General features: G+C 42.8%; 1 protein-coding gene across 8 annotated transcripts in view; it reads left to right on the plus strand.

Annotated features, from left to right (window-relative positions):
* Positions 1–25,820, plus strand: part of LOC129818884 (rap guanine nucleotide exchange factor 1-like) — a 78,534-nt gene that overhangs the window by 24,150 nt on the left and 28,564 nt on the right. For 5 of the 8 annotated variants that reach the window (XM_055875195.1, XM_055875196.1, XM_055875200.1 and 2 more), the window contains exons 2-6: positions 13,477–13,622; positions 14,998–15,176; positions 21,836–21,992; positions 22,330–22,421; positions 22,506–22,646. In XM_055875195.1, the coding sequence (XP_055731170.1) occupies positions 13,477–13,622; positions 14,998–15,176; positions 21,836–21,992; positions 22,330–22,421; positions 22,506–22,646 (715 nt within the window). The remainder of the gene's footprint in view (positions 1–13,476; positions 13,623–14,997; positions 15,177–21,835; positions 21,993–22,329; positions 22,422–22,505; positions 22,647–25,820) is intronic. The other 3 variants (XM_055875197.1, XM_055875202.1, XM_055875199.1) reach the window with 1 other exon arrangement.

Below are 25,820 nucleotides of genomic sequence, written 5' to 3' on the forward strand. Positions count from 1 at the left end.
GGCTTAGGCAAGATGCAGTAGATGCTATAAAGTAGAGGTCGACCGATGATGATTTTTCAACGCCGATACCGATTATTGGAGGGCCCAAAAAAGCCGATACCGATTAATCGGTATGTGTTTTTTTATTTGTAATAAATGTTAAATGTTTTTTATTTGTAATAAGGACAATAACAACAATACTGAATGAACACTTATTTTAACGTAATATAATACATCAATAAAAATCCATTTAGCCTCAAATCAATAATGAAACATGTTCAATTTTGTTTAAATAATGCAAAACAGTGTTGGAGAAGAAAGTAAAAGTGCAATATGTGCCATGTAATAAAGCTAACATTTAAGTTCCTTGCTCAGAACATGAGAACATATGAAGCTGGTGGTTCCTCTTAACATGAGTCTTCAATATTTGCACGTAAGAAGTTTTAGGTTGTAGTTATTATAGTATTTATAGGACTATTTCTCTCTATACCATTTGTATTCTGCATAACTTTTGACTATTGGATGTTCTTATAGGGACTTTAGTATTGCCAGTGTAACAGTATAGCTTCCGTCCCTCTCTTCGCTCCTACCTGGGCTCGAACGAGGAACACATCGACAACAGCCACCCTCGAAGCAGCGTTACACATGCAGAGCAAGGGGAACAACTACTCCAAGTCTCAGAGCGAGTGACGTTTTAAACGCTATTAGCGCACACCCCGCTAACTAGCTAGCCATTTCACATCGATTACACCAGCCTAATCTCGGGAGTTGATAGGCTTGAAGTCATAAACAGCGCAATGCTTGAAGCACAGTGAAGAACTGCTGGCAAAACGCACGAAAGTGCTGTTTGAATGAATGCTTACGAGCCTGCTGCTGCCTACCATCGGTCAGTCAGACTGCTCTATCAAATATCAAATCATAGACTTAATTATAACATAACACACAGAAATACGAACCTTTGGTCATTAATATGGTAGAATCCGGAAACTATAATTTCGAAAACAAAAAGTGTAGTTAACTAGTGATTATGATTGATTGATTGTTTTTTATAAGATAAGTTTAATGCTAGCTAGCAACTTACCTTGGCTTCTTACTGCATTCTCGTAACAGGCAGGCTCCTCGTGGAGTGCAGTGAGAGGCAGGTGGTTAGAGCGTTGCACTAGTTATTAACTGTAAGGTTGCAAGTTTGAATCCCTGAGCTGACAAGGTAAAAATATGTCGTTCTGCCCCTGAACAAGGCAGTTGAAAATAAGAACGTATTCTTAACTGACTTGCCTAGTTAAATAAAGGTGTAAAAAAAAAAAAAACGGCCAAATCAGTGTCCAAAAATACAGATTTCCGAATGTTATGAAAACTTGAAATCGGCCCTAATTAATCGGCCATTCCGATTAATCAGTCGACCTCTAGTATAGAGTACAGTATATACATATGAGATGAGTAATGTAGGGTATGTAAACATTATATAAAGTGGCATTGTTTAAAGTGACTAGTGATACATTTATTACATCCAATTTTTAATAAAGTGGCTAAAGATTTGAGTCAGTATGTTGGCAGCAGCCACTCAATGTTAGTGATGGCTGTTTAACAGTCTGATGGCCTTGAGATAGAAGCTGTTTTTCAGTCTCTCGGTCCCAGCTTTGATGCACCTGTACTGACCTCTCCTTCTGAATGATAGGGGGGTGAACAGGTAGTGGCTCGGGTGGTTGTTGTCCTTGATGATCTTTTTGGCCTTCCTGTGACATCGGGTGGTGTAGGTGTCCTGGAGGGCCGGTAGTTTGCCCCCGGTGATGCGTTGTGCAGACCTCACTACCCTCTGGAGAGCCTTACGGTTGTGGGCGGAGCAGTTGCCGTACCAGGCGGTGATACAGCCCGACAGGATGCTCTCGATTGTGCATCTGTAAAAGTTTGAGTGTTTTTGGTGACGAGCCGCATTTCTTCAGGCTCCTGAGGTTGAAGAGGCGCTGTTGCGCCTTCTTCACCACGCTGTCTGTGTGGGTGGACCATTTCAGTTTGTCCGTGATGTGCACGCCGAGGAACTTAAAACTTTCCACCTTCTCCACTACTGTCCCGTCGATGTAGGAGGGTGCTCCCTCTGCTGTTTCCTGAAGTCCACGATCATCTCCTTTGTTTTGTTGACGTTGAGTGTGAGGTTATTTTCCTGACACCACACTCCGAGGGCCCTCACCTCCTCCCTGTAGGCCGTCTTGTCGTTGTTGGTAATCAAGCCTACCACTGTAGTGGCGTCTGCAAACTTGATGATTGAGTTGGAGGCGTGCATGGCCACGCAGTCGTGGGTGAACAGGGAGTACAGTAGAGGGCTGAGAACGCACCCTTGTGGGGCCCCAGTGTTGAGGATCAGCGGGGTGGAGATGTTGTTTCCTACACACCACCTGGAGGCCTCCCATCAAAGTCCAGGACCCAGTTGCACAGGGTGGGGTCGAGACCCAGGGTCTCAAGCTTAATGATGAGTTTGGAGGGTACTATGGTGTTAAATGCTGAGCTGTAGTTGATGATCAGCATTCTTACATAGGTATTCCTCTTGTCCAGATCAGTTAGGGCAGTGTGATTGTGATTGCGTCGTCTGTGGACCTATTGGGGCGGTAAGCAAATTAGAGTGGGTCTAGGGTGTCAGGTAGGGTGGAGGTGATATGATCCTTGACTAGTCTCTCAAAGCACTTCATGATGAAGTGAGTGCTACGGGGCGATAGTCGTTTAGCTCAGTTACCTTAGCTTTCTTGGGAACAGGAACAATGGTGGCCCTCTTGAAGCATGTGGGAACAGCAGACTGGGATAGGGATTGATTGAATATGTCCATAACCACACCAGCCAGCTGGTCTGTGCATGCTCTGAGGATGTGGCTAGGGATGCCATTTTGGCCGGCAGCCTTGCGAGGGTTAATACGTTTAAATGTTTTACTCACGTTGGCTGCGGTGAAGGAGAGCCCGCAGGTTTTGTTAGTGGGCTATGTCAGTGGCACTGTATTGTCCTCAAAGTGAGCAAAGAAGTTGTTAATTTGTCTGGGAGCAAGACATCGGGGGCTGGTTTTATTTTTGTAGTCCGTGATTGACTGTAGACCCTGCCACATACCTCTCGTGTCTGAGCCGTTGAATTGCGACTCGACTTTGTCTCTATATTGACAATTAGCTTGTTTGATTGCCTTGCGGAGGGAATAGCTACACTGTTTGTATTTGTTCATGTTTCCGGTTGCCTTGCCCTGATTTAAAAGCAATGATTTGTGCTTTCAGTTTTTTTCAGAATGCTGCAATCAATCCACGGTTTCTGGTTGGGGAAGGTTTTAATAGGCGCCGTGGGTACAATTTCACCGATGCACTTGCTAATAATTTCGCTCACTGAATCAGCCTATACATCAATGTTGTTGTTCGACGCTGTCCGGAACATATCCCAGTCCACGTGATCGAAGCAATCTTGAAGCGTGGAATCAGATTGGTTCAACCAGCTTTGAACAGACCTGAGCACAGGCGTTTCCTGTTTTAGTTTATGTCTATAAACTGGGAGCAGCAAAATGGAGTCGTGGTCAGATTTGCCGAAAGGAGGGCTAGGGAAGGCTTTGTATGCTAAGCGGAAGGTAGATTAACAATGATCCAGAAATTTTCCAGCCTGGGTCGCGCATTCGATATGCTGATAAAATTTAGGGAGCCTTGTTTTCAGATTAGCCTTGTTAAAATCCCCAGCTACAATAAATGCAGCCTCAGGATATGCGGTTTTCAGTTTACATAGAGTCCAATGAAGTTCTTTCAGGGCCGTCGAGGTGTCTGCTTGGTGGGATATACACGACTGTGATTATAATCTAAGAGAGTTCTCTTGGTAGATAATGCGGTCTGCATTTGATTGAAAGGGATTCTAGGTCAGGTGAACAAAAGGACTTGAGTTCCTGTATGTTGTTATGATCACACCACGACTCGTTTATTATAAGGCATACACCCCCGCCCTTCTTCTTACCAGAGAGATGTTTGTTTCTGTCGGCGCAATGCGTGAAGAAACAGGTCGCTATACCGACTCTGATAACGTATCCCGAGTGAGTCATGTTTCCGTGAAACAGAGAATGTTACAATCTCTCATGTCTTTCTGGAAGGCAACTCTTGCTTGGATTCCGTCTACCTTATTGTCAAGAGACTGGACATTGGTGAGTAGTATACTCGGGAGGGGTGGGCGATGTGCCCGTCTTCGGAGCCTGACCAGACTAGTATTTGGTAGCATTGCCTTTAAATTGTTTAACTTGGGTCAAACGTTTTGGGTAGCCTTCTACAAGCTTCCCACAATAAGTTGGGTGAATTTTGGCCCATTCCTCCTGACAAAGCTGGTGTAGTCAGGTTTGTAGGCTCGAGGTCGTAGAATTGAGGTCAGGGCTTTGTGATGGCCACTCCAATACCTTGACTTTGTTGTCCTTAAGCCATTTTGCCACAACTTTGGAGGTATGCTTGGGGTCATTGTCCATTTGGAAGACCCATTTGCGACCAAGCTTTAACTTCCTGACTGATGTCTTGAGATGTTGCTTCAATATATCTACAAAATGTTCCTCCCTCATGATGCCATCTATTTTGTGAAGTCCACCAGTCCCTCCTGCAGCAAAGCACCCCCACAACATGATGCTGCCACCCCCGTGCTTCACTGTTGGGATGGTGTTCTTCGGCTTGCAAGCCTCCCCCTTTTTCCTCCAAACATAACGATGGTCGGTATTGCTAAATAGTTCTATTTCTGTTTCATCAGACCAGAGGACATTTCTTCAAAATGTACGATCTTTGTCCCCATGTGCAGTTGCAAACCGTAGTCTGGCTTTTTTATGGCGGTATTGGAGCAGTGGCTTCTTCCTTGCTGAGAGGCCTTTCAGGTTATGACGATATAGGACTCGTTTTACTGTGGATATAGATACTTTTGTACCTATTTCCTCCAGCATCTTCACAAGGTCCTTTGCTGTTGTTTTGGGATTGATTTGCACTTTTCACACCAATGTACGTTCATCTCCTGAGTGGTATGACGGCTGCGTGGTCCCATGGTGTTTATACTTGCGTAATATTGTTTGTACAGATGAACGTGGTACCTGCAGGCGTTTGGAAATTGCTCCCAAGGCTGAACCAGACTTGTGGAGGTCTACAAATTATTTTCTGAGGTCTTTTGATGTTCCCTTGTTGTCAAGTAAATAGGCACTGACTTTGAAGGTAGGCATTGAAATACATTCACAGGTACACCTCCAATTGACTCCGGCTAATTTACATTATTTATCAGACGCTTCTAAAGCCATTATGTCATTTTCTGGAATTTTCAAAGCTGTTTAAAGGCACAGTCACTTAGTGTATGTAAACTTCTGACCCACTGGAATTGTTATACAGTGAAATATAAGTGAAATATTCTGTCTGTAAACAATTGTTGGAAAATGACTTGTCATGCACAAAGTAGATGTCCTAACCAATTTTCCAAAACTATAGTTTGTTAACAAGAAGTATGGCAACTAATTGTTCCAAAAATACTTGGGTATCTTCGTACTTAGAAATGGGAGTCGACACCCGGAGATGACGGACAAGGAGTCAAATAATCAATTCTGTTGGAGTCGACTCTCCACCACTACGGCATCGTCGTTAACAGTTGGAAAAATGGCAGAGAAAGGCAAGTGACAGCAGCTAAGTCATGTATGGTAATACTTGAGAAGTTAAATGAAAACGAAATGCTAACTTTGTGAGGTGAAATTGAGTGACAGTAATGGTAGTACAGGTGCAATGCTTAACCATCTGAAAGGGACCCTCCATGAGAGCCAAACCGTTGCTGGCAACAGTGCAGCTGCATTGTGATTTCATGTGGAATTTTTAACATTTTTCATATTGCTTTAACGGACCCCTCCCCCCAAAAAAGTATGTTTAAATGTTAAGAAAAATTGTAAATATGCCACAGCCGTAGTTTACATTCTGTTTCTTTTTTATCCTGAAACACCCCCCTGTTCTTAATGATTACAAGCATACACATAACATGATGCAACCACCACTATGCTTGAAATTATAGAGAGTGGTACTCGGTAATGTGTTGTATTGGATTTGCCCCAAATATAACTTTGTATAACTTTACTTTGCCACACTTTTTGCAGTATTACCTTAGTGCCGTTTTATTCTCTGCATGCTTTCTTCTTCTCACTCTGTCAGTTAGGTTAGTATTGTGGAGTAACTACAATGTTGTTGATCTATCCTCAGTTTTCTCCTATCACAGCCATTAAACTCTAACGGTTTTAAAGTCACCATTGGCCTCATGATGACATACCGTATTTTGCTATTGGTATTCATGCAACTCCGTATAATGTCAGTTTTTATAGTTTACTCTGTTTCCTACTTGAGTCATCTCTCTCTTTCTTCTCTTACTGCTGCATGCCGCTAACCAATCCAAGCACTGCCCCCTGTCACTCAAAGGGATAGCAGTTGCTGGATCACAGAGTCACAAGCACTTTATTGCCGTTTGCTCTGCATGGTTAGATGGATACAACAATGTTGGTGACATGCTGATTTCCACAAGCGTTCAATACGCTTAGTTCGTATCTTACTGTCTGCAAACTACTCTCTGCTAGTTTGTCTTGGTGTTGCTAAAATAATTTGTGTTAGCAGCTAATGCTAATCACTAGTTAGCTTGGTAAATGTACTAAGAGTCAGAGCAAGCGTAGCTAGTTAGCTAATACTGACTGGTATCAGTGCTGGTGTAGCCCTAAATAAGCATGTTTGTGCAATGGTATCCCATCAGAGAGGAATATGTTGGCTGGCAATCTAGCTAGCTACATGAAGTAAGAAAACGGGATATAACATCTAATTGGGGTCACCTGGAAACACTGACCAACACTTTGGTTCCTACCCTGTCAATAATTCCTCCCTGGTTTATTAATTTGTTGTCATGTCAAACGGCAATGTATTCAAGGTGCTGCCCACTATATTCCAACTATTCGAATTCGATTAATCCTTATATTTCCATGATTCCAACACTTCACCAATTAACTAGGCTTATATTATTTTCCCTTATCATACTGCGTGGCACAGTGTGGAAATGGATCAATATCCTGAAAATTATGTTTGTTTGGAGTTGGATTGAACAGTATAAATGGAAAAGCCTAATTTGAAAATCAATTATTTGTGTTTCCATCCTTGGGTCATGAACTACTCATAAAGCGTATTTAGAACTTTTATTATTCAAGAACCGGTTTCCTTCATCTCCGGCAACTGAGTTAGGAAGGACAAATTTATCTTTGTAGTGACTGGGTGTATAGATACACCATCCAAAGTGTAATTAATAACTTCAATATCTGCTTTTTTTATTTGTACCCCGTCTACCAATAGTTGCCCTTCTTTGCAAGGCATTGGAATAACTCCCTGGTCTTTTGTGGTTGAGTCTGTGTTGGAAATTCACTGCTCGACTGAGGGACCTTACAATTATCTGTATGTGTGGAGTACAGAGATAATGTAGTTATTCAAAAATCTTGTTAAACACTATTATTGCACACAGAGTGAGTCCATGCAACTTATGTGACTTGTTAAGCACATGTTTACTCCTGAATTTATGCTTACCATAAGAAAGGGGTTGAATACTTATTGACTAAAGACATTTCAGCTTTTCATTTTTTATTTATTTGTACAAATTTCAACAACAAAATTATTCCACTTTGACATTATGGGGTATTGTGTGTAGGCCAGTGACAAAAAAATCTAATTGTAATCCACAACAAAATGTGGGAAAAGTCGGGGCCTCTCGAGTGGCGCAGTGGTCTAAGGCTCTGCATCGCAGTGCTAGAGGCATCACAACAGCCGCGACCGGGAGACACATGAGGCGGCGCACAATTGGCCCAGCGTTGTCCGGGTTAGGGCAGGGTTTGGCCGGCTGGGATGTCCTTGTCCCATCGCGCTCTAGCGACTCCTTGTTTGGCCGGGCGCATGCGCGCTGACTTCGGTCGCCAGCTGTACGGTGTTTCCTCCGACCCATTGGTGTGGCTGGCTTCCAGGCTAAGCAGGCAGTGTGTCAGGAAGCAGTGCGGTTTGGGGGGGTTGAGTTTCGGAGGACGCATGGCTCTTGACCTTCACCTCTCCTGAGTCCATATGAGAGTTGCAGTGATGGGACTAGACTGTAACTACCAATTGGATATCACGAAATCGTGGAGAAAAATAAAAAGGGGTAATAAAACAAAAGTGGAAAAAGTCAAGGGGTTTGAATACTTTCTGAAGGCACTGTAACTGACAGAGCTGGATTTCCCCCTGATAGTCACATGGTAGGCGTACTCCCCTATCAGACTTGGGCATCTCCTCTTGTAGACATCTAGTTGTCATCTTTGAAACTTGAGGTTAGAGCCGAAGCATTTCAGGTTTGTCAAAAATAGATTGTATGGGGACATCACAGCCATAGAGGGACATCAAAAGACCGTAACACACTTGTTCATTATAATATTATACAATGGGTAGGTCTAATCTTGGATGCTGATTGGTTAAATCCTCATTCCAGCCGGTGTCTATTCCACAAGTTACCCCTGACTGAAGCTATGACGTTGAAATGCCTATTTTCTCTGTTCCATCTCACCGCACAATCCACTGTCTCATCAGCCCAGCCAGACAATTTATAAACTTGATCTCCACTATAAAAAGCATCTTGACAATATCTCCCATTTCTTTTAGACTAACATTTAGTTTTCGACAGCGGAGATTTGTATAATCCAAACACCGGCTTCTCTGGCATTATCACTTAAGTACGATAGATCCACACAGTATTAGTAGATATATCTGTGGTTTACATTCTCACTATGCTCTGTTAGACATGGTTCACCAATACGTCAGCTCCCAGTGTATTTATTTACTCGCTGTCAAATGTTGAACTGCATTAAAACTCATTGACGAACGGAGACCGTGTGTGTGTGTGTGAGCGCGCGTCACGTAGCCTGCGAATAATGAGAGTGTGTGATGGATGGAGGACATAACAGAGATGGAAAAGGAGAGGTTGTCTTGGGTGTTGTAGTTTGGGTAAATAAATTAAAATGTAGTCCTGAGTTGTTATGGTGCGTAGTTGGTAATTCTGTAGGGGATTAGAGTGCACTTACACAGTCAGGGTGTTGTATTTTATTTATTTCAATATAACATTTATGTAACCAGGCAAGTCAGTTAAAAACATTAAAGGAGCACAGTCCATACTGAGGGGAGGGATTGAGGAATGGGTAGACACACTGGAGGAAGACTTCACATGCCTACAAGTCATTTAGTTGACATGTGGCATAGTCACACTAGTCTCCTTCTCTACTATATGGGAGTGGATGGAGAGTGGTTGGTCACTGGAGTCCCAAAGGGGTGTGTACTGACACCACACCCCTTAACACAATCTGACTTCCTGTCTGCCCCAGTGCTCCTTCCTGTGGCTCATTGTTCTGGAGCGTGGCTCGAAACGGAATCCCACCAGGAAAAACCCCACCAATCACCGGACAGGACCCAGTCCTCCATGATCCCTGCCAAGCCTACCCCAATATGAGGCAACACATGTATAGACATCAAAACAATGGCGACGCATAAATCATTCACTCAGCATTCAACTTTTTTGGGGGGTCTCACACGTGCCTTGGGAAGTCTTCCATTTCTCTGTAGGTCTCTTATTTTAGACTTCACATCTGTTACTTGGTGAGGTCTTCATCTGTGACTAGAACAGCTTGAGTCTGACTTCAAATAGCAGCCTCTGTTCCGCCAGGTCACACTGCACTATTTTAGTAATATACTTAATATATCCTGTAGGGTATCATGATACCCGTATCGCGATACTACGATACCTGATTTTCCTTGGAAAAAGGAAAACACAAAGCAGACTAAACTCTTCAGTCCTTTAAAAACCCACTGTATGGGACATATAGTGTGCTATAGCTTGGAAAAGAAACATGGGATTCTGGGTGACAACATCAGGCTGCTTGTTACTAGCTTTAGGACTGTTTTCCTCAGGAAATTCAGTACGAGCCATGTTTTGTTTCCTTGCCATGATACCTCGGAGTATCGCAATACTGTTATCGTGACAACCCTAATATCCTGTATTATAATTAATTTAGCCATGAATATGTATACTATATTACATTACATTTACATTTAAGTCATTTAGCATATATGTCAGGTCTATGAATTATGTGGTACACCCATGATGATAGCATTCCAGTTCTATCCATTTCTAAGAAGAGTAGCGTGTTTATGAAGTTCTGGTGATAGCAGATTCTGCTCTCGTAACCAAACTACATCGAGCAGTGGTTCATTTTGAGCTGACAAGCTTTCCCTCCCTCGGCCTGCAACAGGAGTACGACTGCAACAGCTGATTTATCATCTCAATATAGTCAGGAATAAGAGTGTGTTTGTGTGTGTAGTCTCGTTATGTCAGTCACTTAGTGAAGCTGTTTTTAATGCTACTTATCGTGGGCTTTTAATTATGCACGTTTCTAAATCACTTGCGTTTTTATACAGTGACACACACACACACACACACACACACACACACACACACACACACACACACACACACACACACACACACACACACACACACACACACACACAGAGAGAGTCTGTAGCTCCCCGAAGAAGAGAACACTCCCCGGGAAGTGATCAGTAACTCTCTTAGTCATTCACCATGCATAATTTCTGCTAATATGTGCTTTGAGGAAATGAAGGGAGTCCCACTTTAAGCGGATGATTCACTCTCATTTAATCATCACCCAATCCTCTCTACTGCTTTTAGCTGATGTTCTCTCTCCATGTCTCTTCTGTGTTGCTCTTTCTCTCTGTTTTTTCACTTGCTCTCCTTCCCTTCTCTCTGTATATTGCTTTCGCTCTCTCTCGCTCGTGTGTGTGTGTGTGTGTGTGTGTGTGTGTGGGGGCTGCTTTGTACTCTTCCCATTACTTAACAGCTGGCACTGAGACCTCTGTGACTTACTGCTGTCATTTAGCCTAGCAACCTCCAATTCCACACATATACTTCCATTGAACATTTGAGCCCAACTGATAAATCGGTTGACTGATATTATCGGCCGATGTTAGCCTTTCACAGACATATTTGTATCAGTCTTTATTTCACAGATAAAGGGCCAACTGAGCAAGAGGACAAGTACATTAGAGTGTCTAGTTTGAGAAACAGACGCCTCACAAGTCCTCAACTGGCAGCTTCATTAAATAGTACTCGCAAAACACCAGTCTCAACGTCAACAGTGAAGAGGTGACTCCGGAAATGTCCCTTTTTCAGAACCCTGTCAGGACCCTGTCTTTCAAAGATAATTCGTAAAAATCCAAGTAACTTCACAGGGTTTCAACACTGTTTCCCATTCTTGTTCAACGAACCATAACCAATTAATGAAAATGCACCTGTGGATTTGTCGTTAAGACTCTAACAGCTTACATCTGGTAGGCAATTAAGGTCACAGTTATGAAAACTTAGGACACTAAAGAGGCCTTTCTACTGACTCTGAAAAACACCAAAGAAAGATGCCCAGGGTCCCTGCTCATCTGTGTGAACGTGCCTTAGGCATGCTGCAAGGAGGCATGAGGACTGCAGATGTGGCCAGGGCAATAAATTGCAATGTCCGTACTGTGAGACGCCTAAGACAGCGATACAAGGAGACAGGACGGACAGCTGATCGTCTTCACAGTGGCAGACCACGTGTAACACCACCTGCACAGGATTGGTACATCTGAACATCACACCTGCGGGGCAGGTACAGGATGGCAACAACAACTGTCTGAGTTACACCAGGAACGCACAATCCCTCCATCAGTGCTCAGACTGTCCGCAATAGGCTGAGAGATGCTGGACTGAGGGCTTGTAGGCCTGTTGTAAGGCAGGTCCTCACCAGACATCACCAGCAACAACGTCGCCCATGGGCACAAACCCACCGTCGCTAGACCAGACAGGACTGGCAAAAAGTGCTCTTCACTGACGAGTCACAGTTTTGTCTCACCAGGGGTGATGGTCAGATTCGCGTTTATTGTCGAAGGAATGAGCGTTACACTGAGGCCTGTACTCTGGAGCGGTTCTACAAGTTCCCATGATGAGATGATAGGTCTACATACATTGTGAACTGTGCTCCATACTGAAATGGGCTGTCTGTCCCCAGCCTGAGCGTTGATGATTGATCATGTAGAGAGAAGGCCGTAGAGAAGCCACATTTAGACATCGCGTATAATTTAACAGTTCCATTTCACGTCATGCTGTTCATATAAATCATTTTTTATAATTTATCGGTTTCTTGCAGTTATTTGTCCCGGGAAAAGGGAGTGGTTTTGGGCGGTAAATCTCAATAACCGATTTCCTGCCATTCAACCCTGGAATGCATGTGTTTTTTGTTGTTGACTGGAGGAAAAAGAGACAACACACTGAATGGAGGCCTATGTTGTTGTTTGCCCTAGTGGTTCTGCAGTGATGATGGTCGACAGCCAGATGTCTGTCACTACCATAGAAGTCAAGTCTGGATCTATTAATATGGTCACTACATTGTACAGGGGATTACATCAGCTAGAAGAGCAGCTCTGTCTAGCCTCCATCTCTTCTCTTTCTCGCTCTCCTGTCTCTCTTTTCTCTCATTCATTCTCTTGTTCTTTCTTTTATAACAGGGCTATTTAGTATTTATCTCCTACCTCTGTCTGTCTGTGTGTGTGTGTGCAGCCCAGAGATGGAGTTAGAGGGAGGGGGGAGGTTCTCCAGGGAGGAGAGAAACGGGGAGCACTGTCTTCTCTTCCAAACATCTTCAACACTCCGGCAGCGGCTTGGGGAAACTCCGCTGAATGACTCTGATATTATGAAGCTGCTGGCAATTATGCAGCATAAAGCGATTTTCATCTCTCCATCTCTTCTCCCACTAACCAGCCTACTCTCAATGGACAGTGGAGATTGAAGTGTGTGTGCATGTTTTTGTGTCTGTCTATCTCTCAGCTCCTGTATGCGTGCGCGTGCGTGCGTGTGTACTCCCGATCTGCCTGGCCTCTCAGAGATAGAATCGACCAGACCAGCAGCAATGTTATCAGCCGAGGGAAGTCTGTGGACAGACAGTGGAAATGAGAATGTGATAAGACCTGATAGCATCTCTGTTGCACCCTCAGCTGAACACAGACAGATAGGCCTACACCAGCCTGCCTGCTGGGCCAATGCTAGTACAACCGCTAGGACCTTCTGCACTGACAGAAACACTGCTACTGCAATGCCATTTTGTCAGGGTTATGATCATTTGATTGGCACTGTCTCTTATTAAAATCCCTCAGACTCTTATGGTTTCTCTATTTTAGCCTGGGCTGTGTTCATTAGGGTAAAGCATTAGAAATTGAAATGTAGTGTTTTTCCCCATTTCCGTCTGTTTTAAAATGTTTCTTTCCATTTTGTGCTGGGTTTTTGCTTTAGCCTACTTCTCTGACATTTACTGTGGTGCCTAAGTCCTACATATATACCAGGCTACTTCTATTTCGCCTCTCTGCCATTCTTTCTCCTCTGACTGACGTCTCATCTCTCTCTTCCTCTCCTACTCAGACTCGCAGCGCTCCCACCTCTCCTCTTTCACCATGAAGCTGATGGACAAATTCCACTCGCCCAAGATCAAGAGGACGCCATCGAAGAAGGGAAAGCAGTTGCAGGTCGAACCAGTGGTCAAGAGCCAAGAAAAACCTGTCAACAAGGTGTGTGTGTGTGTAGAATCGTCTACGTGTGTGTGTGTGTGCTTGCTGTGGGAAACCCAGCTCTCCCACCTATCCCATGCGCTTGTTTACCTACGTGTGTGTGTGGTTTTCCATCCAGTACCTTGCTTTGTATTGTATTGCTCTGCCCTATTGTGTGTGTTTGTGTGAGAGTTTCCTGTGGTTTCTGAGTTGTTGTGAGTGCTGCCTTTGGCTGGGTAACAGGTGCTACCACCAATAGGTCCCCCCCAAATGGCACCCTATCCCCTATATAGTGCACTATTACCCATAAAGCCCTGGTCTAAAGTAGTGCACTACTTAGGGGATAGGGTGCCATTTGAGGGACACATCCATACACATATGAATGGAACTGAAGCTGGCCAGTTTCCTAAATAAACTCCTCTCACTCCCAAGGCTTTAGTGTAATGACTTCAATTCCCTGACAGTTTTGTACGTACACTGAATGTACAAAGCATTAGGAACACCTTACTAATATTTAGTTGCACCCTCTTTTGCCCTCAGAATAGCCTCAATTTGTTGCGGCATGGACTCTAACATTCCACAGGGATGCTGGCCCATGTTGACTCCAATGCTTCCCACAGTCGTGGGAAGTTGGCTGGATGTCCTTTGGGTGGTGGACCATTCTTGATACACACGGAAAACTGTTGAGCTTGAAAAGCACAGCAGCGTTGCAGTTCTTGACACACTCAAACCAGTGTGCCTGGCACCTTCTACACCTACTACCATTCAAAGGCACTTAAATATTTTGTCTTGTCTGTGCATCCTCTGAATGGCACACATACACAATCCATGTCTCAATTGTCTCAAGGCTTAAAAATACACAATCCATGTCTCCTCCCATTCATCTACACTGATTTGAAGTGGATTTAACAAGTGACATCATTAAGGGATAACAGCTTTCACCTGGATTTACCTAATGTTCCTAATGTTTTGTACACTCAGAGTATGTAGGATCTTAATTTGAGCCAGTTTGCCCCAACAGGAAAATAATCAAACAGCAACGTGAAATGTGAATTATTATGTGGATTATATTTAATAGAATTTTTTTTGGGACAATGATAAATTACAATGTTGTTTTCGTCAAAAGGTGTGCTTTAATTTTAATCCCTGGATGAAGCTCTTTTTGGAAATGGCATTTTCTCCATCTATTATTATGTCACGTAGACAGCGGATTTCCTCCGAGCTTACCATGTTTCATTGTGTTCATTAGGGCCATTTTGCAACAGAAAACGACTGCGTGTTTCTCATTGGACAAGTTTAAATAGTACCTCCCCGTTTCACTCTGTTTCCATCCTTTTGGTGCCTACTGAACACAACCCAAGCTGAATGTGTCATTCTATTTCTTTCTGTTCTGTAGAAGGTGAGTCGGCTGGAGGAGCAGGAGAAGGAGGTGGTGAGTGCGCTGCGCTACTTCAAAACCATCGTGGACAAGATGGTGGTGGAGAAGAAGGTGCTGGAGATGCTGCCTGGCTCGGCCAGCAAGGTGCTGGAGGCCATTCTACCTCTGGTGCAGGTGGAGGCCCGGATAACACACAGGTACGTGGGCTGAGACGGGACAGGAGAAAGGCTAGTGTTCAAGATGGTATGGGCAGTACCACTCAAAAAGTTTGGACACCTGCTCATTCAAGGGTTTTTCTTTATTTTTATTATTTTCTACATTGTAGAATAATAGTGAAGACATCAAAACTATGAAATAACACATGGAATCGTGTAGTAACAAAAAAAAGTGTTAAACAAATCAAAATATATTTTAGATTCTTCAAAGTAGCCACCCTTTGCCTTGATTGCCTTGATGCACACTCTTGGCATTCTCTCAACCAGCTTCATGAGGGAGTCACCTGGAATGCATTTCAATTAACAGGTGTGCCTTGTTAAAAGTTAATTTGAGTTTGAGCCAAACAGTTGTGTTGTGACAAGGTAGGGGTGGTATACAGAAGATAGCCCTATTTGGTAAAAGACCAAGAACAGCTCAAATAAGCAAAGCGAAACGAAGGTCAGTCAGTCCGGAAAATTTCAAGAACTTTGAACATTTCTTCAAGTGCAGTCGCAAAAACCATCAAGCACTATGATGAAACTTGCGCTCATGAGGACCGCCACTGGAAAGGAAGACCTAAAGTTACCTTTGCTGCAGAGGGTAAGTTCATTAGAGTTAACTGCATCTCAGATTGCAGCCCAAATAAATGCTTCACAGAGTTCAAGTAACAGACCCATCTCAACATCAACTGTTTAAAAAAATATAAAGATATTTCACCTTTATTTAACCAGGTAGGCTAGTTGAGAACAAGTTCCCATTTACAACTGCGACCTGGGCAAGATAAAGCAAAGCAGTGCGACAGAAACAACAACACAGAGTTACACATGGAATAAACAAGCGTACAGTCAATAACACAATAAAAAATAAAAAAAAGTCTATATAAAGTGTGTGCAAATGGCATGAGGTAAGGCAATAAATAGGCCATAGTAGCAAAGTAATTACAATTTAGCAGATTAACACTGGAGTGATAGATGAGCAGATGATGGTGTGTAAGTAGTGATGCTGGTGTGCAAAAGAGCAGCAAAGTAAATAAAAACAATATGGGGATGAGGTAAGTAGGTTGGGTGGCTATTTACAGATCGACTATGCACAGCTGCAGCGATTGTTTAGCTGCTCAGATAGCTGATGTTTAAAGTTAGTGAGGGTCTCCAGCTTCAGCGATTTTTGCAATTCGTTCCAGTCACTGGCAGCAGAGAACTGGAAGGAAAGGCGGCCAAAGCAGGTGTTGACTTTGGGGATGACCAGTGAGATATACCTGCTGGAGCGCGTGCTACGGGTGTGTGTTGTTATCGTGACCAGTGAGCTGAGATAAGGCAGAGCTTTACCTAGCATAGACGTATAGATGACCTGGAGCGGAGCCAGTGGATCTGGCGACGAATATGTAGCGAGGGCCAACTGACTAGAGCATACAGGTCGCAGTGGTGGGTGGTGTAAGGCGCTTTGGTAACAAAAAGGAATGCACTGTGATAGACTCCATCCAATTTGCTGAGTAGAGTATTGAAAGCTATTTTGTAGATGACATTGCCGAAGTCGAGGATTGGTAGGATAGTCAGTTTTACTAGGGTAAGTTTTGCGGCGTGAGTGAAGGAGGCTTTGTTGCGAAATAGAAAGCCGATTCTAGATTTGCTTTTGGATTGGAGATGTTTGATATGAGTCTGGAAGGAGAGTTTACAGTCTAGCCAGATACCTAGGTATTTGTAGTTGTCCACGTATTCTAGGTCAGAAAGAGGAGACTGCATGAATGAGACCTTCATGGTCGATTTGCTGCAAAGAAACCACTACTAAAGTACACCAATAAGAAGAAGAGACTTGCTTGGGCCAAGAAACACGAGCAATGGACATTAGACCAGTGGAAATCTGTCCTTTGTTCTGATGAGTCTAAATGTAAGGTTTTTGGTTCCAACCGCCGTGTCTTTGTGAGACGCAGAGTAGGTAAACGGATGATCTCCACGTGTGTTTCCAACCATGAAGCATGGTGTGGGGGGGCTTTGCTGGTGACACTGTCTGTGATTTATTTTGAATTCAAGGCTCACTTAACCAGCATGGCTACCACAGAATTCTGCAGCGATAAGCCATCCCATCTGGTTTGCACATAGTGGGACGATCACTTATTTTCCAACAGGACAATGACCTAAAACACACCTCCAGGCTGTGTAAGGGCTATTTGACCAAGAAGGAGAGTGATGGAGTGCTTCATCAGATGATCTGGCCTCCACAATCACCTGACCTCAACCCAATTGAAATGGTTTGGGATCAGTTGGACCACAGAGTGAAGGAAAAGCAGTCAACAAGTGCTCAGCATATGTGGGAACTCTTTCAAGACTGTTGGAAAAGCATTCCAGGTGAAGCTGGTTGAGAGAATGCCAAGAGTGCAAAGCTGTCAAGGCAAAGGGTGGCTACTTAAACAAACCTCTCTGGACCACCCATCCCGGATCCGGGATCATAGCCTAGCCTAGTGCCACAGGGATATAATATAATTTCATGAAATCACAAGTCCAATACAGCAAATGAAAGATAAACATCTTGTGAATCCAGCCAACATGTCAGATTTTTTAAATGTTTTACAGCAAAAACACAACATATATTTATGTTAGCTCACCACCATATCCCAAACAACACAGCCATTTTTTCACAGGAAAGATGGCTTTCACAAAACCCACAAATAGAGATCAAATTAATCACTAACCTTTGAACAACTTCATCAGATGACAGTCATATGACATCATGTTATACAATACATTTATGTTTTGTTTATGTGCATATTTATAGCCACAAATCGTGGTTTTACATTGGCGCCATGTTCAGAAATGGCTCCAAAATAGCCAGAATAATTACAGAGAGCAACGTGAAATACAGAAATACTCATCATAAAACTTTGATGAAAAATCCATGTTGTACATATAATTAAAGATACACTGGTTCTTAATGCAACCGCTGTGCTAGATTTAAAAAAAATAACTTTAGTAAAAAGCACAGCATGCAATAATCTGAGACAGCGCTCAGCCATTCTCCGCCATGTTCGAGTCAACAGAAATACGAAATTACATCATAAATATTCCCTTACTTTTGATGATCTTTCATCAGAATGCAGTGCCAGGAATCCTAGTTCCACAATAAATCGTTTTTTGTTTGTTTTATAATGTCCATTACTTCTGTCGAATTAGCAACTTTGGCTAGCATGTGCAGTTCACGTGTCCAAACACTTGCGCAATTGAACGAAAACGTTGAACGAAAACTTCAAAAAGTGGTATTACAAGTCGAATAAACTGTTCAAACTCAGTTGAGAATCAATCTTCAGGATGTTTTTCTCATATATATCCAATAACGTCCCAAACGGAGCATTTCTTCATGTCTATCTAACGCAGTGCAGACAAAGACATCACATGCCCTCTGTGCGTGGCCAAGAACTGGCAATCTGCCTGACTTGTCACTCCAAAGGCTCTCATCCGGTCCCACATGAAGCTATATGCTTCAATCCATGTTCTACTGCCTGTTGACATCTAGTGGAAGGCGTATGAAGTGCATACAGATCCATAAATATAAGGCAATTGAATAGGTGATGCCTTTCACAGCGACCTATTTCAGATTTTTCACTTCCTGTTTGGAAGTTTGCCTGCCATATGAGTTCTGTTTTACTCACAGATATAATTCAAACAGTTTTAGAAACTTCAGAGTGTTTTCTATCCAATAGTAATAATAATATGCATATCATATGATCTAGGACAGAGTACGAGGCCGTTTAATTTGGGCACAAATTCATCCAAAAGTGAAAATGTCGCCCCCTATACCTAAGAAGTTAAACAAATATAAATATACTTTAGATTTTAGATTCTTCTAACACTTTTTTTTTGTTACTACATGATTCCATATGTGTTATTTCATAATTTTGATGTCTTCACTATTATTCTACAATGTAGAAAATAGTACAAATTGTGGTCCCGTGTGACTCAGTTGGTAGAGCACGGCGCTTGCAACGCCAGGGTTGTGGGTTCAATTCCCACGGGGGGACCAGGGTTCAATTCCCACGGGGGGACCAGGATGAATATGTATGAACTTTCCAATTTGTAAGTCGCTCTGGATAAGAGCGTCTGCTAAATGACTTAAATGTAAATGTTAAATGTACAAATAAAGAAATACCCTTGAATGAGTAGTTGTATCTTTTGACTGGTACTATAGGTAAAAGGAAATGGGCTTTGGTTAGTATTCAGCATTGGTGAGGGATCTTTGGCCCAGTATATGATCATACCGTATTTTGTTTTTATTTTGGTGAGGTTTTTTGTTACCAAATTTCTATTCACTTTGTTGTTTGTTGTGTCATATATACACATTTGAGCATTTAGGGGAGACCGTTGGTCATTCCTTACATATTGTTACCCAGTCATAGCCTAGGCATGTTGCCCCTTAGTGAGATGGGCTGCGTACTACATCCTCACAGAATGTTCTTGCTGTTTTGCCCCAAAATAATGTAAACAAATGGTGTCTCCATTCCCCAAGACGTTATGTAACAACCTAATTGAAGTGGTTTGATCATCAACTGCTATCTAGCTGCTTTTAACGTGTCCTGTTGGAACGTTGCTCAAAAAGGAGAACGGATGTTGTGACATCATCAGGAGCTACACTTGGTGACATCATGGTGAGACATAATCACCTCAGGCTTCCTGGAGTTTTCAGTGTGATTGTTCATCTCGAGTGCTCTGGTATTTCATATCTGGAAAGAGCTCCTGTTATTCTGACTGAGTTAATGTTTACCTATTTCTTCAGCACTGTCAACACTTTATTCAACACTTTTTTATGAGCCACACGCTTCTTCTTATCCCCTCGTGCTACAAAGTGTATCAATAGGCTTGTTTTGTTATTATTAGCGGCTTGTGTCTTTTTTTAATATAAAGGAATATTTCCCGTTCTTTGGTCATAGCACTTCATTATTTGTTACTCCTAACTCGACTTTCGCCACCAACCGGAAGACGTTGTCTCCTTTTTGGTCAGTCTTCCACCACTGAGACTGACCATCAGATGCAGGCACCATCAGTCCAGTAAAATAAAACATTTAGGAAATGATTTCAATTTATGCTCACTCAGCTCTGCCCCGCAAGTCATACAACGCATTTCAACGTCATAGATTTAGCGGGTGGTAACTTGTAAAATAGACACCAGCTGGATTGTGGTTTTAACCAATCAGCATTCAGGATTAGACCCACCCATTTTATAATACCAGTGTGATCATATACCTCAAGTTTTGAAATATAATATAAACATCTGAGAAGAACAACATTGCAATGTCATTGGCAGGGAAATTCAAGCATTGTATTGGGCCTATCGCCTACTGCACACACCTCATTGCTACAGAACTGGTTTTAATGTTGCATAGGCTTATGTTTTTCATGTCTTGTTTTTTAAATTCTGAGCGATAGATCTCAGCCTGCGTTTTGACTCAGAAACTGATCTTGGCTCGGAAAAGGTTGGTGACAACCGTCCGAGATCACAACCCGCCTCAGGGACTCAAGTCCTACACCTCTGCTTCTGGAACCACCTGGGTCCAGTATTCATAAAGTTTCTTAGACATAAAGTGTCTTAGACTAGACTCGGATCTAGGATCAGGTCCTCATTGTCCATGTAATCTTATTCAATGTGATCTAAAAATCAAATCTGATGCTAGATCATCTGCACTTCTACTTTGAGATGCTTTAATATGACCCCAGTTGTTATTGCTTAATTGTCTTTTGCTTGGCTCTCTCCTCTTGCCTACTTAGTTTGTTCATTGTGGCCACGAGCCTTAGCCCCGGTCTTAGGCTCCATTTTGCCCATACAGCCCTTAGCTCTACTGTAGCAGTATCATAGACATAGAATCTATAGAAAAGGCTTGGAACCTGTAACCCTTGAAATTTGACTGGTAAACTCATGGGGAGGACCGTTGTATAGATGCTATTTCTCTGAGCTGTATCCTGTAGAGACAGGAGGGATATTCCAGAGTTGTGAATCAGCTGCAGCGTGTTGTGACTGGTCTGAACCTCCACCACGCCCTACTGTTTCTCAAGGGTCCATTCAGCACAGCCACATTCACCTAGCCCAGAACAGACACCTCACACCTAAACCAGCACAGACACATTCTCCACTTAATACCACCACAAACACACTTTTTCCAGTCACACACACGCGCGCACACACACACTTCCTCAATAAATCCCCTCAGGGGAGACATTGAGTTAACGCATATGGCTGTCACAGTGCGGGAGAAGAGATGTAGTCCTTTAGTCTAGCTAGTTGTCCGTATTCTCAATCTATAGAACCTGACATTAAAGGTTGTATCCCTCGCTCCTCTTCCCTACACCCCCACTCTGTTCCCCTCTTCCATTCTCTGTTCCCCTCTTCCATTCTCTGTTCCCCTCTTCCATTCTCTGTTCCCCTCTTCCATTCCCTGTTCCCCTCTTACATTCTCTGTTCCCCTCTTACATTCTCTGTTCCCCTCTTACATTCTCTGTTCCCCTCTTACATTCTCTGTTTCCATCCTTCCTTACCTCTTCCCTGTAATCCTGCCATCACTCTACTGTTCTACGCCCTCCCCCCTTTTCTCCATTTGCTTCCCCCCCCCAATCTCAGCCTCCCCTTTCTGTCCATCTCTTCCTTCCTGTCATTTACTGTCACTTCTCTCCTTACTCTTCAGTTCGGCTGTGTCGTCGTGTCACAACCGGGTGTACCAGAGCCTTGCCAACCTGATCCGCTGGTCCGACCACGTCATGCTGGACGGCATCGACCTTGATGACAAGGACAACGTGGTCGCGGTCACGACAGTCATCAAAGCCGTCCTGGATGGGGTTAAGGTAAGAGGGACAGTCTGTGAAACGATAGCTTGCAGCTTTCCACGGCTCTCAGAGAGGGTCATAGTGTCTGTTTCTCCCTTGCCGAGCTGGGGCAAATACATTTGTCAAATAGGCCTACTTTCAAATACATATGTTGTGGTTTGGTTAGCTTGCCTCGTACAATGGCACCAAATGGAATGGTCCCGAAAGTGCAAATACTTCAAAAGTCTTTGCAACTGAATGCATTTGACCCAGGTCTGCTCTCTGACCACTCAGTTTTGTCTAAATTATGTAATGAAAACATCTTAATCTGATTGAAAACAGTATACTGTACACATTGAAGTTGTTGTTCTAACAGGAGCTGGTCAAACTCACCATAGAGAAACAGGAGCAACCCTCCCCCACCATACCCAACAAACCCCCACCACCACCTGTCACTACACCAGAGAGGTGAGTGAACGCACACAAACAACCCTACATACACCAGACTTTTTCCTGTCAGTCTATCTCTGTCACACACACTGCTGTTCCCAGCAGGTCAGAGTTGCCACTGACAGAACGGGAGAGGGAGATCCTGAGTAAGACCCCGCTCACCGAGGCTGTGACGGACATGGCAGAGGAGGACGTAGCTCCGCCCAAACCCCCCCTCCCTGGCCTGAAAATGGATGCACTCAGGTGAATGGAACACTGGACTCCATCTTTGGATATAATCGACAGTGGCATACCAATAGTATGCACCAGGGCCCACTAGACCAGACCGAATCTTTAGGGCCTTTTAGTTTTAGGGCCCAGAGTTTTTCCCTGGGTCTTAAATATGGTGTATTCAACATTTTCAGTTGTGTAGGGCTTCATCTTCTCATCGCCCTGTCCTCATCTGCAATTCATTGAATTGGCTTCTTCCAGATATTTTGAATGAGATATTTCTTTAACTTGGAAGAAGGCGAAGAAATTAGGAGATGAAGCTACTTGAGACTATTGAGATGCACCCATGTAGCGTGAGAGTGGTTTTTCAGTACTGTCCCGCTTAGACTCGCTTTACCTTAGTGAAACAAAAACAAATAATATTTCACTCTCTGTATGAGTTGTTGCACACTGATTTCAATGAGTGAAATTGTCATTCAATCGCTTTCAAGTTCCTGTTTCTGACTGTCTTAAAGCGGTCATGTTTGTTACTGTAAGTTCCCAGTGGAAAGAGAAGTTCCCCCCTGCCACAGTAATGAGAAGGAACCTGCAGTCTCGAGTGTCTGTAGTCAGAAAAAAAGCAGAAGCGGTCCAGTGCCACATGGTGTAAGTGACCGCTTCTGTGGTGCTGTTGCGTGAGCACTTCTGGAAGCTTTTTCTTTTTAGAATTCTGCCAAAGAGGAAGTGAAGTGAAGATAAAACTGAAACGTTTGTGCTGGTCAGCATAAATCATTTTTGGTGCTGTTGCATGAGACCTTCTGAATGTTTTATTTTAGAAATCTGCCAGAGAGGAGGTGAAGTGTAGATAAACTGAAATGTTGATGCAGTCATCTGACATGAGGTCAGGGTCTATTTATGAATTAGGTCTAATTGAGTCTGAAACATGTCATGGTATCTCGCAAATAGCACCCTATTCCCTGTGTAGTGCACTTCTTTTGACCAGGGCTGTAGTCTCTTTATCCATAATTTTCAAACAAATTTGGTAAACTTTTATCTTAAAGAGGAATTCTATTAATCTACAACATACAGTGCCTTCAGAAATTATTCACACACCTTGACTTTGTCCACATTTTGTTGTTACAGCCCGAATTTAACATTTAAATTGATTAAATTGAGATTTTGTGCCACTGATCCACATACACAGAATTTCCCACTGTCAAAGTGGATCTTTTTTTATTTTTTATTTTTACAAATAATAAAATTTAAAAAATGAAATGTCTTAAGTCAATAAGTATTCAACCCCTTTGTTATGGCAAGACTAAATACGTTCAAGAGTAAACATTTGCTTAACAAGTCACATAATAAGTTGTGTGGACTCACTGTGTGCAATAATAGTGTCTAAAATTATTTTTGAATGACTACCTCATCTCTGTACCCCACACATACAATTATCTGTAAGGTCCCTCAGTCAAGCAGTGAATTTCAAACACAGATTCAACCACAAGGACCAGGGAGGTTTTCCAATGCCTCAAAATGAAGGGCACCTATTGTTAGATGGGTAAAAATAATTAAAGCAGACAGTGAATATCCCTTTGAGCATGGTGAAGTTATTAATTACACTTTGGATAGTGTATCAAAACACCCAGTCACTACAAAGATACAGGCGTCCTTCCTAACTCAGTTGCTGGAGAGGAAGTTAGTTTAATGGCTGTGATAGCAGAAAACTGAGGATGGATCAACAACATTGTAGTTACCCCACAATACTAACCTAAATGAGAGTACAAATAAGGAAGCCTGTGCAGAAAGAAAAAAACTCAAAAACATGCATCCTGTTTGCAATAAAGCACTAAAGTATTACTGCAAAAAGTGTGGCAAATAAATTAACTTTGTCTTGAATCAAAGCATTATGTTTGGGGCAAACACATCACTGACTACCACTCTTCATATTTTCAAGCATGGAGGTGTCTGCATCGTGTTATGGATATGCTCATCATCGTCAAGGGGTAGGGAGTTTTTTTGGGGGGGTGGAAAAGAGCTAAGCACAGGCAAAATCCTAGAGGAAAACCTGGTTCAGTCTGTTTTCCACCAGACACTGGGAGACAAGTTCACCTTTCAGCAGGACAATAACCTGAAACTCAAAGCCAAATATACACTGGAGTTGCTTACCTAGACAACATTGAATGTTCTTGAGTGGCCTAGTTAAGGTTTTGACCTAAATCAGTTTGAAAATCTATGGCAAGACTTGAGATTGGCTGTCTAGCAATGATCTACAACCAACTTGACAGATCTTGAAGAGTTTAAAAAAGAATATGGGCAAATATTGTACTATATTTGAGACTTACCCAAAAAGACTGTAATTGCTGCCAAAGGGGGTTGAATACTTATCTAATCAAGATATATATATTTTTTAATTTATTCCATTCATCAAAAATAAATAAATACATGTGTAAATACATTTCAACGGGGCTATACATTTGGGTGAGTTTTTTTCCCTCTCGCCTGAGTAGCCTCGTTTCACTGCCAAAAATAAAATGAAACCATCTAGTGTTCAGCGAAATAACAACACAATGTCAAATACAGGTAGCCTAGGTAGCCTAGTCAAATAATTAACATCCAATCACATTAACTGTTACTCTCTCGTGGGAAACCTTCACTCTTGTGCAGACATTTAGAAACGAAACATGACAATTTGAAATATAAGCCACAGGAGTTTGAGTGAGAATAAAGACAACTTTCGAGTAGTAAGACATGTATAAAAGCAACAGATACCATTAATAAGAAGGCTAGAAGCATCTTATATGGTGAGCTACCGAGTGGCTAGGACAGGCAAGCCCCATGCTATTGTGGAGGACTTAATTCTTCCTGCTGCCGCGGATATGGCTGGGACAATGCTGGGGGAAAAGGCCCCCAAAAAAACTATACAGACAATGCCTTCATCAAACAACACTGTTTCATGACGCATCAGTGACATGGCAGGAGATGTTTTGAAACAATTACTGCGTTGCATACAAGCCAGTGAATTCTATGTGTTACAGCTGGATGAGTCAGCAGAGGTGCCGAGCATGGCACAGCTCCTAGTATATGTACGTTACGTTTATGGGGGGTCAATTAAGGAAGACATCCTCTTCTGCAAACCACTGGAAACCAGGACAACAGGAGAGGATATTTTTAAAGTACTGGACAGCTTTGTGACATCAAATGGACTTTGGTGGTCAAGATGTGTTGGTG

Source organism: Salvelinus fontinalis, chromosome 21, assembly GCF_029448725.1.
Source record: "Salvelinus fontinalis isolate EN_2023a chromosome 21, ASM2944872v1, whole genome shotgun sequence".
In the NCBI taxonomy this organism is placed as follows: domain Eukaryota; kingdom Metazoa; phylum Chordata; class Actinopteri; order Salmoniformes; family Salmonidae; genus Salvelinus; species Salvelinus fontinalis.